General features: G+C 38.8%; 1 protein-coding gene and 1 long non-coding RNA gene across 4 annotated transcripts; one reads left to right on the top strand and one right to left on the bottom strand.

Annotated features, from left to right (window-relative positions):
• Positions 1-445: 445 nt before the first annotated feature.
• LOC122153758 (DNA helicase MCM8) lies at positions 446-17866 on the bottom strand. 3 transcript variants are annotated; one of them, XM_042796166.1, is made up of 18 exons: positions 17779-17866; positions 17168-17242; positions 16574-16656; positions 16258-16407; positions 15398-15501; positions 13361-13559; positions 12377-12462; positions 10856-11007; positions 9583-9781; positions 8802-8832; positions 8379-8519; positions 6558-6699; positions 5741-5936; positions 5255-5468; positions 4081-4290; positions 3426-3502; positions 2722-2911; positions 446-1404 (listed from the first exon to the last, which is right to left on the bottom strand). In XM_042796166.1, the coding sequence occupies exons 3-18, from the start codon at positions 16598-16600 to the stop codon at positions 1312-1314; spliced, it is 2211 nt and encodes a 736-aa protein (XP_042652100.1). In that variant the 5' UTR covers positions 16601-16656; positions 17168-17242; positions 17779-17866; the 3' UTR covers positions 446-1311. The 3 variants fall into 3 exon arrangements, with proteins under 3 accessions (XP_042652100.1, XP_042652098.1, XP_042652101.1); XM_042796164.1 differs by lacking the exon at positions 17779-17866 and adding an exon at positions 17454-17587; XM_042796167.1 differs by lacking the exons at positions 446-1404; positions 3426-3502; positions 17779-17866 and adding an exon at positions 17454-17587 and having other exon boundaries at positions 2798-2911.
• LOC122153760 lies at positions 10935-17654 on the top strand. Its single transcript, XR_006165632.1, has 3 exons — positions 10935-11021; positions 13183-13216; positions 17581-17654. It is a non-coding gene; the product is annotated as an uncharacterized LOC122153760 (long non-coding RNA).
• Positions 17867-17965: the final 99 nt, after the last annotated feature.

The following is a 17965-nucleotide window of genomic DNA, read 5'->3' as shown; positions in this document are numbered from 1 at the left end:
TTCAAATCTGTAAAGCGCATATTTTCACCCAAAACTGCTGTGGAAGCATGCTGTAGATCAGAACCTTATGTCACTTAAAAAAAGCAGAAATAACAAAGCTTATTTTCTTGTCTTACAATTTATGTAGACACGAAAGAAGAAAACAGAAGTATCAGCAATGCACCCTTAAATTTTTAAAATTGTTTTGAAGGTTCCGTGTGTCTTTTAATACTTACACTGAAAGCTTCTTATCTGCCATTTTATCACAGCAGACCATGATTCTGGTTTCATAAAAGTCAGGAAACATTCAGCAGTTTACTCTTGCAGAACACACGTTCTTGTTGTGTCAGGAACAGAGTTGCACAGAAACACAGGTAACATGTTTGCATTGTGTATCTTGTAATGGCCATCAACACCCACACCCCTGTTCACTGTTACGGAGTAACACTCCTGAACAAATCACAGATTTCTCATACATAATGTTTAATGAAAGACATACATAAAATCTCATTCCTGTTTTACAAATTAAATATTGTAATGAGGATGTTTTCTTAAATCAGACTTGCATTTCAAATAAAATCTCAGCTTCAAAGACCAATAAACACAGAGATACAAGGCAGAAAATGGAGTCAGTTCCAGTAAAGCAACACTTCTTAACAGCTGTAAAACTGTGTTGTCTCAACCTGAAGGGTCCCAACATTTTGGAAACACATTTGTACTTTAAATTCCTCTCAAGAACTACAGTGCTAAAAATACAACTTGCAAAATCTCATTCCTGTTTTACAAATTTTGTAATGAGGATATTTTCTTAAATCAGACTTGCATTTCAAATAAAATCTCAGTTTCAAAGACCAATAAACACAGAGATAGAAGGCAGAAAATGGAGTCAGTTCCAGTAAAGCAACACTTCTTAACAGCTATAAAACTGTGTTGTCTCAACCTGAAGGGTCCCAACCTTTTGGAAACATATTTGTACTTTAAATTCCTCTCAAGAACTACAGTGCTAAAAATACAACTTGCATCACCTTATCACAAAAAGATTCCCGGTTTTAAATTTGTGGGTCCAATGTCGCTTTTAGAAGTAAAAATCTGTTGTGGCACTGCGATAATGTCAATATAAAATGTATTTTCCACTCCTCAAGGAGGACAAAGTACATGCTGGTCTTACAGAGTCCCCTTTGAGCTAGCAGACCTGTAGGGTGAATCGAGCAGCAATACCATGTGCCGGTTTATCCTACAGCGGCTTTAAGCAAGCCCGCGGGCGCTCAGCATCCTGCAGATCCATCAGATGTAACAGTTATGTCTCAAGAAAGTTGATTGCAGTGGCTCTTTTCACATCGTCTGAAGCTGATAAACTCTTGAACCTTTTTTCAAGAGGTAACCCTGGTCATTTAGGGATCCAATAAAGCTCTCAAAATCGGATACCTGGGAAAAGACAAGACAACAATAAGCATCAAATTGGAAAAATTACATTTTATCTGATGCAAAGCAACATATTTCAAAGTTCTGACGTGTTTAAAGTGAGCTAAGAATAGGTTATCGTTTCCTTAGCAAACTGCTGACCTACTAGGAGGTGGCATGCAGTCAGTTGCACCCTTTTGTGCTTTACTTACACACTGTTTATGCTGTGGTGTTACACAGAACAAGCGTTCTCCACGTCATGACATCCAGACAGTATGCAGAATTACATATGTATAAATCTAAGGTCTGAAACACAGGTATCTACCAAAGAAAAGTCTGATTTCTACAACTCTCAATGATTTCCAAGTATTTGTTACGGGTATAGAACTTGGAATGGGCGAAAAATATTGTATATAGAAAGAGAAAACTAGAATTGATCAAATTAGCTATAGGTCAGTAGCTGCTGAATGAATGATTGATCTTGTAAGAAGAGAGCTGGCAGTAACATGTTCTGTCAGACAGGACTCACACCAAATCCAGTCTTATGTACAGGCAACATCTGAACAAGTTAGGAAACTAAAGCCATCTTTCCCCAGCTGGCCAAAGTAAGCTAACAGAAAGCAGAGCATTACTACCCTTAAGTTCCAAAAAGAGAAATTCATTATCACTACTTTTCACTCATTACACTGGAAATCCAGTCTTGTTTTAAATTGCCATTTAAATTTTTTCATCATGAAGCAAAAAGTAGAATTAACTACTGATATTTTTATTTGGCTGAAGTCCCCCCACAAGTACAGAATGCAAATCAATTACAAGATAACACACATTTGTGGCCGTCTGTCCTACATGATGTTCCTATCAGGTTAGAGTATTAGGATGCTTGAAGCAGGAATGAGAACCCTAAAGGCATATTTGGGCCAAAGAAAGCCAAGCAGAAACATCACTGCGCTGCCAAAATAGAACAAAATAGACAGTGTAACAGTCTAAATGTGGGAATTAAAATAGGTGTGTCCCCCAGGAAGCCAGAGGAAGCAAATTTTACTGAAACCAAAATTGCCTTTCATGAAACAAAGCAGAATTCTTTTTCAGCACCAGCTTCAGAAATAGAACCAACCCTTACTAGTGCAAGGAGTTGCTACTGTCAAACAGCTAGTAAGATTCATAAAGCTTACAAACAAAAGCTCTACGGGAAGAGTGTTCAGCCTAAAATCAGCAAAAGCTGCTTATTTCTGTTCAGCATAAAGGCACAACATGTGCCTTTCCCAGTTTCCATTTTGCAATAAATAATTTTGATTGGTCTTGCAGTTCGTTGTTGAAGAAATGCTTGATTTCCAAACTTACTCGTAGTTGTAGCTCCTTTGCAATTTGTCGAAGCTGTTGCAAGTCAAAGAGATTGTTGTAAGTTCTCTCTGCGATACTGTTAAGGGCAGAAACAAATCTTTTTGCTTGTGACCGATTGCTCATCCCAGACCCATGCTGTGAACGTTCAAAGTCCAGTTTTCCAAACTCATCAGAGTAGGTTCCCAGCATGCTAAATATATATAAAAAAAGACCAAGAGGAGGTAAAAGTAAGTACATGAATTTGCTTCCTGAAACATAACTGCTTGAGAAAGCTTTCAGAAGCCACATAGCGATTTTCATACTAGGGAATGGCTTCCTATCTAAGGAATTTAGACTAAGCATCTATCCAAATTACTTGAATTGTTCAACTGTACCAGAGAGTAATCACATAACAACAACAAAAAAAAAAACAAACCAAAAAAACCACAAACAACAAACCCCCCAAACTTTTGGTAGCACTTTGTGTCTAAGTTACTGTGCAGATACACATAACTGCTATGATGATACAACTCAAAGGCCTAAGCCAAAGTATTCAACTTAGGGCTACTGTCAGTTTTTAAAGAGGTAACGAATCTGAATATTAGTATCATGAGCCTAAACTCAGTAATGCAATTTCTTCAATGTGTTTGCATATCTGTAATTAAAAAAAATAGTTTTGAATTAATAGCACTATGATGCTTTATTTTTAAAGCAGTGTGTATTACCTATATTTCATTATTTCTATTACATCCTCAGCATCTTCCTTGGTAGATTTCTCCCTTAATTCCAGCCTTGATCTTGCCTTAAAACAAAACAAAACATCCCACAAAGGTATATTTAAGATACATTATAGCCAATGTGAAAAAAATCTACAGTCGCTCTCAACAAGCACAAATTATAGGAGCAGAGATGGAACCTGAGCCTACAGCATTTGGAGGAAGATTCCTCTATTTTTTCAATAGCGTTTCAATGTCATCTCCTGTTTACTGCCATTAGGCTGTAGCTTGGAGATTGTTTGCTTTTTAACAGTGTATTCTTGGGAAGCGGCAGATCACAAATAGTCTTAGTGAAAACAGTGGCAGTTGAAGTTCAAGATGGGCAGCAGCTTGTTCTTACCTGCACCTAATTTTTCTCCTTTTGGGAGAATGCGTCGGATTCCTTTTCCATCCCCTCCAGGGTGCTTTACTTTATAAGATGCTTTAAGCAACAGTAGCCCTTAAGCATTTGTAAGACTCTTGCATGCTCACTTTTTTTTTTTTTTTTAAACACAACAAAAAAATCATAGCAGTGAACAAGCTGTCAAAAACTATAGGATATCAGCAGTAGTTTAGGAATAATCTCTTTGCTTTCTATCCCTTAAGTATTACAGCTTGCATTTACCTCCGTAAGTCGAATCAGTGACTCTAGCTGCCTCGTGGTGATGGGTGTGCTGTCTACTCCTTGGTTCTGCTTCCGAAGCTCAAGGTAGAATTCCTGGAGGACCTGAGCAGCTTCTGGAGATAAATTTGGATGAACGTACTGCCGAGCATATCCAACATACTTCCTCAGCAGCTGATGTGGAATGGCGTCAAAGTTTTCTCCTGGTAAGATCTAACCCAATTACAAAGAGCTTAGATTTCTGTTTGTCAGAGCCCTATACAATGCAAATTTTAACATAAAATCTTCATCTGTGCTTTATCTGGTAAAAACTTCACTGTAAGGGCTTTATTGCTTCATATATGAACTGTGTACTTAAGAAGTCCGTACCCTATGCTTAAACATGTAATGAAACACACTTGGCCATTTCATAAAAAGCAGCTGAGGCTTCTCCTTTGCAATGATAAAGAAGTGCCAAATATGATTTAACTATGTCAAGAATTCTCCCTCAAAAAGAAAAAAATCCCAATTCCCAGCTGTTACAAAATACAGCTCCATGGAAGAGTAAACCATCACTGCTGATATCCCATTTCCAAAAGTACCTGTGGTTAGCTCCAGTAGGGGATATTTCTCCCAAGACCTGGGACTTCACAATATCAGCTCTCAAACTGATCACTTCAGTTTAGTAAAAAATGTGCTTCCTCTCCTGTAATCCCCAAATCTTCCATGAGTTGCAGATGCCCAAGGATTTGTTTACACACAGATTTATTCTGATTCAATACTTCCCAGCACATCATGTTACATTAAATTATTAACTCCAGTCTAGTTCTGTAGCTCTTCATTGAAATCCAACACAGCAACTTTGCATTAGAGCATCTCCTGCAAAGTCCCCTTACTACCAGAACCGAAAAAAACCAGACAAACAACAGCTCAGCTAATAAATTGTCTTCTGTGTGGAAACGACAATGGCTTGAGACACATCTTTAGCAGCTCCAGCAGGAGGGGTAACGTTAGCTGCAGCAGACAATTGGTAGAAACTGGTGGCTGGAGCCCTAAATGTTTCATCTTTAATTCATAGCCAATTATCATGAGAAAAATGAGAGTCAGAGACTGAAGACATTCAGATCAGGGTTGCCAGGTCCCAGGGCAAGAAACACCACAGGAAGGGGCACAGCAACAGCCACAGGACAAGTCCTACCTTTAGCCTTTCAAGCAGTGGTCGATCTGAAACAACTTCAAGAACAGAGAGGTCCTGTGTATTGGTGCGAGTCACAACAGTGCTGCTGCATGCTGCCAGCTTTCCAGCTCGGATTGCCATCACATGCTCAGACAGCAAGTTATCATGATCTTCATTTGGGGTGTCCAGCAAAATGAAAACTAGATCAAATCTCGACAGTAAAGCACTCCCCATTCTAGAATAAAGAAAAAAAAAACAAACCCACACAGTGCTCAAAGAAGTAGAAGAATTACAACAACTCTGCTCCACTTCAAAGACACAAAAAAAATCCTGTCCCATTCATCCAGAATAAAGTAGAACAGCAATTTCTCTCTCAAAAGCCACGAAAAATTATTACAGTAGGTTTGTGTTCAAGCTCCAGGAAACTAGAAAGCAATTATATGCAAGCTACAAGGCTGCCAGAAGCATCTACTCCTGAATGTGAACTATATTTCAGGAAGTGCTCACTTTAAGTTCTCAGACACTGTTTTGGCTTTGTTATAATGTCCTCCAACTGGGTTTGCTGCAGCAATGATAGATGTCCGAGCTGGCAAACTGCAAACAATGCCAGCCTTGGCAAGGCTGATGCTTTGCTGTTCCATGGCTTCCAACAAAGCCTGATGCTGGTTTCCCATCTTATCAAATTCATCTATTCCACAAATTCCTGGAAGCAATTAACACAGGACAAAGACTTATTAGAAAATACATTAACTGATGCACAAGTGTATGCTGCAATCCAGTGCTACATCAGAAGTCCAACCTAAAGTCCTAGGGACTGCAGGAGACATCAGACCAAGTCTCCATTTCAGCAAGACTTGTTTTAATTTTGCGGTGCTGCAGCTGAGCCATTATGAAGTTGGCCTGGCTTGCTGAAGCAGTGTCTTGATTACACACCAAGATGAAAAAACAAGCTTGTCAAAAATGGAGACAGACAAATCTCATAAACCAGCTATTTTTCAAAACGAGTAAGAGCCTAACAGCTGCCATTAAGTTGGAGATTTCTCAAAAACAAAACCCTAGTTCTTTGACACATTAAGTAAGGTCAGCATGTGAATTGCAGAACTCCAGTTTCACATGCATTCTAAGCCCTAGGAAAGCAGGAATCGCCTCCAGAGAAGCTACTGGAGAAGCTCAGAACTTCCCAACGTGTGGAAAGCCAATATCATACTTCAGATTTACATTCTTAGTCCACAGTTATGCAAGCACTGTAGTTAAACTCAGCAGCACGCACAGCCCTGACCCCCCCCATCCGGACACACAAAACCTTTAGCATTACATGTTTTACCTTGATCTCCAAGCACTAAAGCACCAGCTTCCAAGGCAAAATCTCCAGAAGCACCATCTCTAGACAGTGTAACGGTCAGGCCAGAGCTGGTGGAAGTATTGCCACAAACATACACACCTCGAGGAGCAACATTACACACAGCCTAGAAGAGAAATAAATATTTTTTGCCTCCCCGATGTGAAGAATTTCAGAAGCCTTATCCCAGAGCAGCAATTCAAAGTAAACCCAATTTTGTATCTTTCTGCTTAACGTGGCCCAACAGTAAAGTTATAACTCCCTGCAACTCTGAGAGACATACTTCTGGAAAACAGTAGGAATAACTCTGGTCACCATACTTGCAGCACAGCCCTGTCTACTGAGTTATCAAAACTACTAGGACCTTGGGCACAAGCACTTCAAGTTATGTTGAAATGCTTGGGGACATGCTATCTGTCACAGAATTGCAGGTATACAGTTTCTGTATCTTCAGACCCCAAGGTCTATTTAGACTAATATCTTGTCCTGGTGCCCCACACATGCTGCTTCTGTGGAGGAAGGCATAGTTCTCCCCACAACTAGGGGTTAAAGGACAATCCTAGTCTTCTCCATGCCTCTAGTATCCACAAAGTAGCCTACAATTTGAAATATGAACTAGAAAAGCAAAGCATGGTAAGCTTGAACACAGACATGTTGCAGTTAAATTTGCCTAGAATACAGTTATAACTAGATTTTCCCAGTAACTCTATAGTTACTGGTACCTCTGTTTTATTTAAAAAAATAACACCCACAGGATATTTGTTCAGTACCAGATAGGTGACAGGCACTGAGTATTGAATAAAAAACCCGAACAAAAAAAAACTGGCTTCTACACAACTTTGGTTTTCTCCTTGGGATTATTTTTTTTTCCCTGTGACAGTGATGACAGAGGATCCTTGTCTCAGGGTCTTATCTGCGGATTACTAGATTTTCTTGAAAGGCATTCTGTTATTTAGTAACAATGTGGAAAAAACAAATCATTTACCGTATGCTAAAGAGCCCCCACTCAGTGAAAAAGTAATTTAAAAATTTGTTTGCCAAGATGCCTGCATACAAATCCATCGCTTTGGTTAAGTTATTGCAAGTCATACCCCAACATTACATGTCCACATTAAAAAGGCTCAGACTTTTTAAATGAGGTATTCAACACCGCAGGTCTAGATGAACTGTGTCCCCCTCTCACTTCACAGTAATCATGGGAAAATACATGGAACATTAGAACCATTTAATATGAAAAAATTCTATTACTAACTGATTTTGTCACAGTCATGCAGAAACACCCACCAAGATTAAAACCCAAACGCAGCAGCAGGTCCCTTTCCCAAGAAGCTGAGATCCATGCTAGCAACATAAAAATAGACTAAGAGAATGGAAGTGAATCCAACAGAAGTTGAGTGACACGGTAGTTAAAGTTGCATTAGTTCCAACAGTGTATTTCTTATATTTGACAATGGATCAGCTAAATGAGGATAGGAAGGAATGAAACTCCACACCGGAGAAAAGGGTTGGTGAAAAAAAACTACATAAGGACAGGACAACAAGTCTGTACTTGAAAGCCCAGTCTTGACCAAGTATACCTGCTTTGGGAAGTGTTTTAACAGGCCTGATTCATTCTGCAAGAGTCCCTGGAAGGAGAGCACAGCAGTGGACCCCCCTTTGGGTACTATCCTATTTTCTATCCTACATGAAAAGACAGCTCCAGCCAGGTTTTGGTCTTAGCACAGCTATCCTAACGTGCTTGTAAGAAGTCAAGATAAGGAATTAGAGAAAAATAGAACAAGACAACAGAAATAAATCAACCCATACTTGCAACATTTGACTTTTTCCTAATCCTGGATCTCCAACAATGAGAATGTGTGGATCTCCTCGCACTGGGATTCTGTTCTTGTCGTCTACAAACTTCTGACATCCTCCAAATAACGCCAGGGCCAGACCTGCCTTTACAATCTGTAGAGGTACATACCAATGCTAATAAGCATTTGATCATGGTGACCAATACTGACAGCTCCCTAGAATTGCTTATAATAACCCTTTCCTTCTGGTTGGCTTAACTTAAGGGTATAAGGCTGCCACCTCCTTGTCACTGAAAGTGACTGAGAGTCACAGTCGCCTATAAACAAAATCCCTGCCCCTTCCACCCCAGATAAGCTTTATAAATCCTTTAGAAGTTTACTGTGGCATAAACATTTCAAACTAAAGTTGCGAGCAGAGCTGTTATAAAATAATTACCTCGTGGCCATAGATTGCAGGACAAAGAGAGCTGAAAAACAAGGAACACTAACATAAGAGGAATATAAATCTTGTATTACTATTAAATAATCACTTGTTCTTGTTATAGAATGCCTCTAAAACCATATAAAACATTTGGGTAGCTGCTGCTGAGTTCCCAATAGAATCAGTTTAAATCAGCAGCATCAAATTCCTTTAAATTTTCAGACGACCAGATATGCTTAAAATAAGAAAAGCCTTTCATCTGAGTTTACAAAAACACAGAGGAGAATCAGTTTCGCAGCGGTTTCTGCACCCATTCTCACCTTAATCAAGTAGCTACTTGTAAATCTCTTTTCAAAGGTGCTAGTTTCATGTTCTTTGACTCCACTGGGAGGGCCTGACAGATGCTACAGCTAGAAGAGTACTTCTTGGTCTGAACTGAGAGTCTTTCACGCCCTCTGCTCAGTTCTTGCACCTTTTAGTATAGTGCGTTGAATTTACTCAGTGAGGAGTCAAATTTTTTTTTTTTTTTATCCATAGCTTTCTGTCTCAGGGTTGAATTGAACCACTAACTTCCCTCTATCCTTAAATCCCTCCCAAAGTCTTAACATCCCCACTGCAATACTTGCATTTCCTCCCAAGCCCCTTGCCCACTAAAGTTTGTTACATCTGTGTGGTATCTATTACACAAGACTTAGACATTTCATAGCTTTAAGATTGGCTGTCACATTTGGCTGAAGGTGATCACGAAGATTCAGAAGTCTAGTCCTACACCTTGTCTAGGTCTGAAACAACTTACTTCACGATGAGCCTGAACAGATTTTCCTCAGCTTGAATTTCTTGAACAGCATAGAGGTCTTTAAGTGAAAACTCCATGAACGATCTTTGAAAAGTCTCATCATCAAAATTCTTTGTTTTTTGTCCTTTACTGTTGCTGACAGAATTTGCCTCAATGTACAACAAGAACATACACTTGTCATTCTTATTTTTAGAAGCTCCTGTCAGAAAAATTGAGAAAGGATGAAGGAATATTTTTCTATAGTTACGTACTGATGTTATTTGCAAATGGCATAGGGTAATTCAGAAATATTAAGTACAGCCATATGCAAAAATGTTTGTATTTAAGTATTTGAACATCTGCATTTTCAAAAATTGATGCAAAGTAAGTTTCCAGATACATTTGTTCTTTAAGTGCCCTCTATATAGGTACATAATAAAATATTTTGCTGGACTAGGAGGGTATAAATATAGAGAGAGAATTTTCTCCCAGAATAAATGAAGTTTTCCAAGAATTTTAAATTATTACATTATTCTAACTAAATAAAAGTGTAATATAAAATGTTTCCACTCAATATTTAGAGAATAAAAATCCATAGTGCAGAAGAATTAAAGGTGTAGCTTAATTATTATTCATTTTCTATATCCCCCCCATAATTACTGAGCAGAAAACACGGTATCACAGTAAATCAGTACTGCAGTTCTCTGCAACATATCCTATTACAGCTGTGTACAACATACTTCAGTTTGGGGGGTACAAAAAAAAAAAAAAAGTTGTAAAATTTTTCCAGGGAAGACTAAACTAAGAAAGATAATACACTTTCACAACAGTGTGGACAGTTTTCCTATTGTATGAAGGGGACATTAAAGGGAAAAGGCTAAGTAACTAATGAGTCTCTGTGAGACTTCAGGAAATAAGGATGTCCCTGATACACCAGTGGCTCAGAGAAGGCTTCCCTATCAGCTGACATACTAAAACATCAGATGTCAAATGGGCACTTCAAATTCAGGAACCCTAGTCATGTAGAGATCAGTGGGTTACAAACCCCCTCTCTTATCGGTAGAGATTAGGGACAGTGCTCCTCTTGGACAGTACTGCTTCTGGCTTTTGCAAAATAATTCGTTACAAAACTTTGGGAACTTCTGAAGAAATATCCATACATATATTTCTGAAGAAATATACTTAATGCATTTACAACTTTGAGGGCTCAAATGAAGGGAGATGGCTGTTCTGGTGTAATGACTAGAATCCCCACCCTAAGAAAAAAGTGTTGGTTTCAGATGATGTATTTTACCTTCCTCAGTGCTCGACACCTTTACTATCCCGGTAATTGTGACCATATCTCCCGGGACACAGCTGTCCACAAGATCTTGAACGAGTTCACATTCAATTGTGCGAGGGATTCTGCCTGCTCCTCGCTGATCATCTGACATGAGCTCCTGCACCCTGCAAAACATAAGGTGAGCATACGCTCCATGCACAGCATTTCCACTTATGGCATACAAGATCTGCATCTGTGTGCTTCCATCCAATCCTTTCCAAAATGAGAAGGGAGACAGCAGAATGCCCTGATAAACTCTAGAAACAGCAGTGCTGAATTTGGAGAAACAGACTTTTTCAGTTCAGACTTTAATAAGTGGGTATACATTATGCATAAACCCCAGAAAGACAATAACTATCAACTCCAGAAATAATTAAAGCTGAAATTCTGATTTTTCTAGCACTGATGAGTATATTCATGTAGAAATAAGTACAGTACCTGAAATAAGATGGACCTCAAATAAAAATTAAGGTCAGACATCAGAGCTCTGATAAATGTTTAACTGGCATTTTAACCCGAGCAAAGGCCAAGAAATTCCTCAGACCATAACAAGAACAGTAGCTTACTCTGAGTAGTTGTAAAAGGCTAGCAACCAACAAGTTCTTTAAAAGGTTCCATCTTTGGCTCTGCACTTAGAGCTCTGATACTTTTCCTTGAAGCTCAGAGTCAAGCTTTTTCTTAAGAAGCTGTGTTAAACAGCACCCTCTAGAGCTGCTGACAAAAATGTCAGCACTTTTTAAAACAACTTTTTATATTACTTATTACAGAATGTTAATAAAGAAAAACATGCTGACACCCTTACTGCAGTGAGCTAACAGGACGGACAAAAAAACAACACAAACTCTTCTGAATGTCTATTACAGGGCAATAATGGGATGGCCGTAGTACCTTCCTACACTTTATCATTGTTCATTTCTGTAGAAACAGTGACTTCTTCCCCAATAGCGAGTCTCACAAAATTTTAGGTATGCCTACTTGCTGATTAGACATAGAAGGAAGATCAGTGGGCAGGCACAGCACTATTTCCTTCTACTGAGAGTACCTTAAGGACTGGGGGGACACAATCACTTCAAAATAAGATTTTTAACCCTCAAATTTACTTTCAGTTCATACAAGTCAACTGTCACAGCTGACCAATGTAATTTATTAGTACTTTTCTAGAAGATTTACAACTCATTAAAGGGACTCATTAAATAATAGATACAATTAGAAATGACCAAGAAAAGCTGCAAAGAGCACAAACTGAACATTTCTCAAAGAACTCAGTCCTGGTAGGAAGAATTTCCAAGATGCTATCATAATGGGTAGGTTTATTATACAAAGTCCAGTGGTGCTCTAATACAACAACCGCTTTGCAATACAAATTTCAAAGAGCGCTCGCCAGAAAAATAATAAGATTATTAAAATGACGCAGTGTAACATGGAATGAACTGTCCCACCGCTTTGACTACCCTGTTGCATTACATTTTTGTGCAGAAGGGAAGACGTGCTTACTTAACAGACTGCCAGTCCACTGTGGTGGTTAAAGGAGAGCTTCTGTCAGCTGTGAAGGATCGGCCACGGCACTCGGGAATAAGGCACTATAACAAGAGTAATTCTAATTCATTCTCCACCTTTTTTTAAAATCATAATTAGAAATTGCCTTATTTGATTAACAAAAAAAAAAAAAAAGCAAAGCAATGCGATTCATTGACACCATTTCAGGAAAAAAGCTAGTTAAATTAGGGCTGCGAATTAGCACAACATAATTAATGAAGAACTATCAAACACAGACACCTGAACCCTGACTCAGAGCTGTTCGAACAAGTACAGCTTGAACTGTATGATCCCCTTGGTGAACTAGTTTGAGTTTCTATGTGTTGGGTTTTGTTTGTTTTTTGGGGGGTTTGGGTTGGTGGGTTTTTGGTTTGGAGGTTTTATTGGGGTTTTTGTTGGTTTGGTTTTATGTTTGGTTGGGGGTTTTTTTGTTTGGTTGTTTTTTTTAAATATTTGCAGATGTTCCAGAGGAGATACTTTTCACTTGAGTACATCAGGTAAGATAAAATAACTGGGTGCTATCCTATGTCTAATGATTTTTTAAATCCAGATTAAAAAACAGTGAAATTAAAATAGAAAGTTCTAAATAAAACCCACAAAGAACCCCAATCTAAGCACAGAAAACCACTGCAGTGAGGTAGAACAGGCTTTTTAAATATAATTGGTGAAATGAAAATTAAGAGTTTGTTTTTTTTTTTTTCCCCTAGATTTGAGGGAGTTTCTACATATTGCTTTTATTTCATCTGGATATATTTTTTTTTCAGATAACAAAGGTGTGCAGTAATAAAAAGCTGCATGGTAAGTTTAACGGTTTCTAATGTGTCGGTTGTTTAACCTAGCTTTAATGGTGAGATTTTTTTTTTTTTTTTCACCAGTAGTGCTGCTTTTTGACAAATCATTATAGATAAGGGAAAAGTACGGAGTTAAATGGTTTTAACTGACCTTAGTTGGAAGAGTATACTTTCCATCAGGTAGAGGAACACTCTGAACATCTCCACACGTGCCACATATGAAAGCTAGCTTAGTGCACAGAGGCTTAATGTTACTGACACGCACAACAGTACCACGCAAGGCAATATATTTTCCATAGCAGTTGGCCCGAACGTTTTTCAGCTGAGTTAGTGGATCATAGTTGTACACCCTATACAAAAGTTAAGCATTAACATTTTGAAAGCTTACCATATTTAAGTGCAGGACAAACAGCGCGCCCCCCCCCCCCCCCCCAAATACAACCAAAAGAATCTCACACCCAACAACAAAAAACAAACAAATTACACACTAATTATTAACAATAATCCAGAGCAATGGTTAGAAACACTTTGTCTGTGGACCCATGTTATAGTCTTTGATTCCTGTTCTAGAAAGCAGTGTGACATTTAATGTTCCCCAAGGGTATATACATCAACAGCTGTACAGCTTGTTTATAGAGTGACACTTCCCTCCTGTAAACAACAGAAATTACTTTATAGTCATCTATAACCATCTCTTTAAATTATTTCAGATTAAGACCAGTGTTTAGACTTGAAACACAGAAGGATCAAAGATTTGTTATGCCTATGCTCCAAAAGGAAGGGTGAGTTTTCATGTTTCAAGGACATAAGAATCTGTCATCAGGAACAACACACTGCACCTTGTTAAGGACAACAAAGAATACATAGCCAAATCATTCAGAATAACAAACTTTAAACACAATCATTGATCATGGAATGGACCTGATGTGATTGTCTAATCAAACAGGGGCAGATAGAGCAGGTTGTCCAGGTACATATCTAGTTGTCTTGAATACGTTCAGGGATGGAGACTACACCACTTCTCTCACAGTAGAAGAGCATTTTCTTATGTTCACATGGAATTCTACGTTTTTAAATTTGTACCTACTGTCCCTGGTCCTGTAACTCAGCACCAATGAGAGGAGTCTGACTCCTGAAATCCAGGGTTTTCCCTGCTTCAAACCCTGAACAGCACCATTTCGTTTTCAACCCTGTCTACGCAGCAGAACCATTTCAGGAGCATATTTCACTGACTTACTGAATACCTTCCTCTACAGGAAAATGGTCCTTAACTCAGAATTTGAGAGCTTGTACATACCTTTTTTGGCCACAGGTTTTTCCTAAACACATTCTACTGTGTAATTAAAAGGGTTCAGTTTTATAACAATGCAAAACTTAAAAATATATCCTAGTGCTACAGGTCCCCAAACTAAATCCACCTGTCATGCCAAAATATGGGGCTATACCACACTAAGCCATCACCAGTTGGGAGTTAAAAAAAAAAAAAAAAAGTAATTTTAACTCAAATAGGGCATATACTTCCAGTCCCCCTCAGACTTCTGAAGTCAGTGACACCATTACTTCTAATAAAGGAAAAAAAAAATCATGTTAAGGGCATTAAACTGAAAGGAACTCACTAAACTCATTAAAACTCAAAGGAAATCACGTTTTATAACAGTAATTATGATTCTTGCAAGTACATACTTATTCAGAATTAGTGTAACCTCAGCTTCTTAATTTCAAATTAAAGTTTGATTAATTATAATTAATATTCTTGAGACTGTCTACCAGTAATCATTTAACAGATTTAAGCTAATACGAAAAAACATATCCTCATACACCACTGTGAAAACATCCACACAAGGAATAGTTAATACTACTGGCAGTAGTTTTTGTCTACAAAATCAGCCTCCTTACAAAGACAAGCCTTTTGCTAATAAAAACAATAATCACTTCCCAACTTCTTCAGTAAACAGCAGAAACTGAAATAGTGGTGGTTTTAATCAATACATGTTTCATAGAATAGTTGTTCTACTTTTAAGTTACTTCTCTACTTAGAAGCTTTTCTAGTTACAAGCTGTTTGTTCAACTTAGAAGCAGGTTTCATTTCACTTTTTTCTTCACAAAGGCAATTTAGCCTTTATCACGGTGAGGAAAAAAACAAATAGATCTTCCTGGAAAAAAACCCCAAATACTCAATGCCCATTACCTAGCATGAATGAGAGGCACATTTATTATAGGTTCTCCCTCAAGCGGTAATCCTTCCTGCACCTGCAGCTCTGCAGCGTGCCTTTCAAGGTCCTTTGTTAGCACCTAGACAGAAGAGAAAGGCAGCCACCAATGCAGCGTGTCATGCAACATGGATTCCATTTGCTACACAATTTGATTACCATCCCTTACAATCAGATCCCCCACCTAAAAAGCTCTCTGCTGTCCAGTGACCCCCCAACTAAACAGTGTTTTTCTGCTTTTGAGCAGTTTTAAGCTTCGCTTCAAATGGAATTTAAAATTATTTGTTGGGTTTGGGTTTTTTCATTAAAAAAAAAAAAAAGCAGACAACCATTTTTAATGCTGTGGTCAACCTGTGTTTTGTTTGACTACAGCACAAACATCTGAAAACTTGTCTGTCAACAAGCAGCGAAATGCTACTTGAAGAGACATTGAACAGAGCCAGAATTCCTGAATCTGCTCACCCACCAGTCGTGGTTCTGCTGCATGAGGTGGGACACACAGCACAGATATCTCACATTAAAAAAACAAAACAAAACAAACCAGGAATTAGAACTCCCAATGGGGAGTAACATAAGTGTTAGAACTACATTGAGTCTTAGTCAACTGTATGAATGATGAATAAGCAAAATGCACGAAGACCGAAGCATTTTTGAAACGTGATTTTGTGGGCCATACAGAAATGGTGGAGAGATGGAGGAGTGTGAGTTTTAAATAAACAGTAATTTCCTGTAAGAGACAAAACATAGAGGCAATGATGTTAAAACCCCCTAAATCTAATTCCCCGATTCTTTTTCATTATGAGGGTTACACTTCTCTGTATTAGAACATCATATTTACCTGATGAATTGCCAGACCCATACAGTGCAGTATCTTCTCAGGCATATCCCTTAACTCAGTAGATATATTTGGTATTGATTTAGTCAATTCTCTGTCTTGTATTAGTTCCTTATAATCCACGAGAATACTTCCTTTTCTTTCTATTTCATCCTGTGAAACATTTTGTTATAAAATACACTTCAAATTATCAACACAAGACATCCAAATCACATCATAAATGTTTCATTATGTTTGATGGAGAAAACACACAAAATTTGTAGTGTTATTGTATCAACAATAGGCTGTTGGAGTGCGATATGGTTTGTTTTGCTTTTACCTTATCATAAAGCTCAATGCGTTGCATGAAAAACTTTTCAAAGGCTTGGGTCTTCTGGACAAAAGGAGACCTGTCAGCATAAGCTAATTAAAAACATGCCTCATTAGTAACTGACAGAAATAATTATTTCCATTTAACAAAATACATAAACAGGCAATTTCTCTGCCACTCTTTTTCTGCATTCTAAAACTGAGGAAGATGATAGATCTCTACAGTATCACAATAATATTCTATTAAAGACTTACTACAAAACAGAACTTTGTCCAAGGTGACACAGGAAAAAACACATAGGATCAAGAAAAGTACAGCAGAGGTATGTACATTCAAGTCTTTGATAGACTACAGGTTTTGTGTGGCTAACTGAACGGGTTCAAGAAAGATCATGTTTTACAATATTCAAGATTCCTTTCCAAGGTTTGGAGCCCACTGAGACTACAGTGTGCCACAAGATTAAAATCTCTATTGTGCTCATGTTTTTATATAACAAATAAGAACTTCAGTTGTATTCTGTTGAACTTGTGCCCTCTACTTATATGCAATTCTAGAAAAAGTGGAATAAAATACTTGCTACATGTAATTTTGGTTTAAAAATACCTTCAGAGAAATAAAGCTTCCAGCCCTTATAGGGAATAAACTGGTCCAAGGTTGACTGGACTAGTCGAGGTCTTGCTACAAAAAAACCCAAAACAAACAAAAAATAAAATTAAAATGGGGATTAAAACAACATGGATAGTAAAACTTCACAAGTTTTATTCTCAGTGATTCCTTTGAGCACTGGGAGGCAAACGGCTGTATTTGCTTAGCGCAAAAGTAGTTCAAAAGAAAGGCTTTTTATTATGGCTTCGGAGAATAGGTGGTAGAAGCACAGGAATAAACTCACTGGGTTCGGGTATTCTTCTCCACTGTCCCTTCTGTCCTCTGCCTCGCCATCCTCCTCGCCACACGGGAAAGCTCCTTCCCCGGGCGCACCCCCTGCCTCTGAGATCCCTGCTCATCTCGCTCCGCAGGCACCCGCCGGGGGACGCGACGAAACAGAAATTTTACCACAAGATATTGAATTTAAATTAAGGTGACTTGCCGGGGGGCACTGAAGACCCTGAGGTACTTCCAAGGCCCTACTCACCCTCTCCCGACCCCAGGCGGGCAGAGAGGAACCCCGTGAAGCGGCCTCGCCGATGAGAGGGCGAAACAACAGCACCACTCACCAGAGATTTTACCCCACGCGATGCACCACCGCCGCCAACACCACCGCCGCCAACACCTCAAACACCCTCAACACCGCCAACACCACCGCCAACACCGCCGCCACCACCACCGCCGCCGCCACCAACACCGCCGCCGCCAACGACGCCACCGCCGCGGCCAACGGCGCCGCCGCCAACGACGCCGGCG

This window comes from Tyto alba, unplaced genomic scaffold, assembly GCF_018691265.1.
Source record: "Tyto alba isolate M040663 unplaced genomic scaffold, T.alba_DEE_v4.0 Super-Scaffold_22, whole genome shotgun sequence".
Classification (NCBI taxonomy): Eukaryota; Metazoa; Chordata; class Aves; order Strigiformes; family Tytonidae; genus Tyto; species Tyto alba.
This window is presented reverse-complemented; position numbering and strand designations above follow the sequence as displayed.

Excerpts from the sequence above, each read along its gene's own strand:
- LOC122153758 (XM_042796164.1), bottom strand. The coding sequence starts at position 17,568 with ATGAGCAGGGATCTCAGAGGCAGGGGGTGCGCCCGGGGAAGGAGCTTT. Across the intron at positions 6,700-8,378 it reads GAAAAAGTCAAATGTTGCAA|GCTGTGTGTAATGTTGCTCC; the intron begins GTATGGGTTGAT and ends TTTCTCTTCTAG. Across the intron at positions 1,405-2,721 it reads CAAAGGAGCTACAACTACGA|GTATCCGATTTTGAGAGCTT; the intron begins GTAAGTTTGGAA and ends GTCTTTTCCCAG.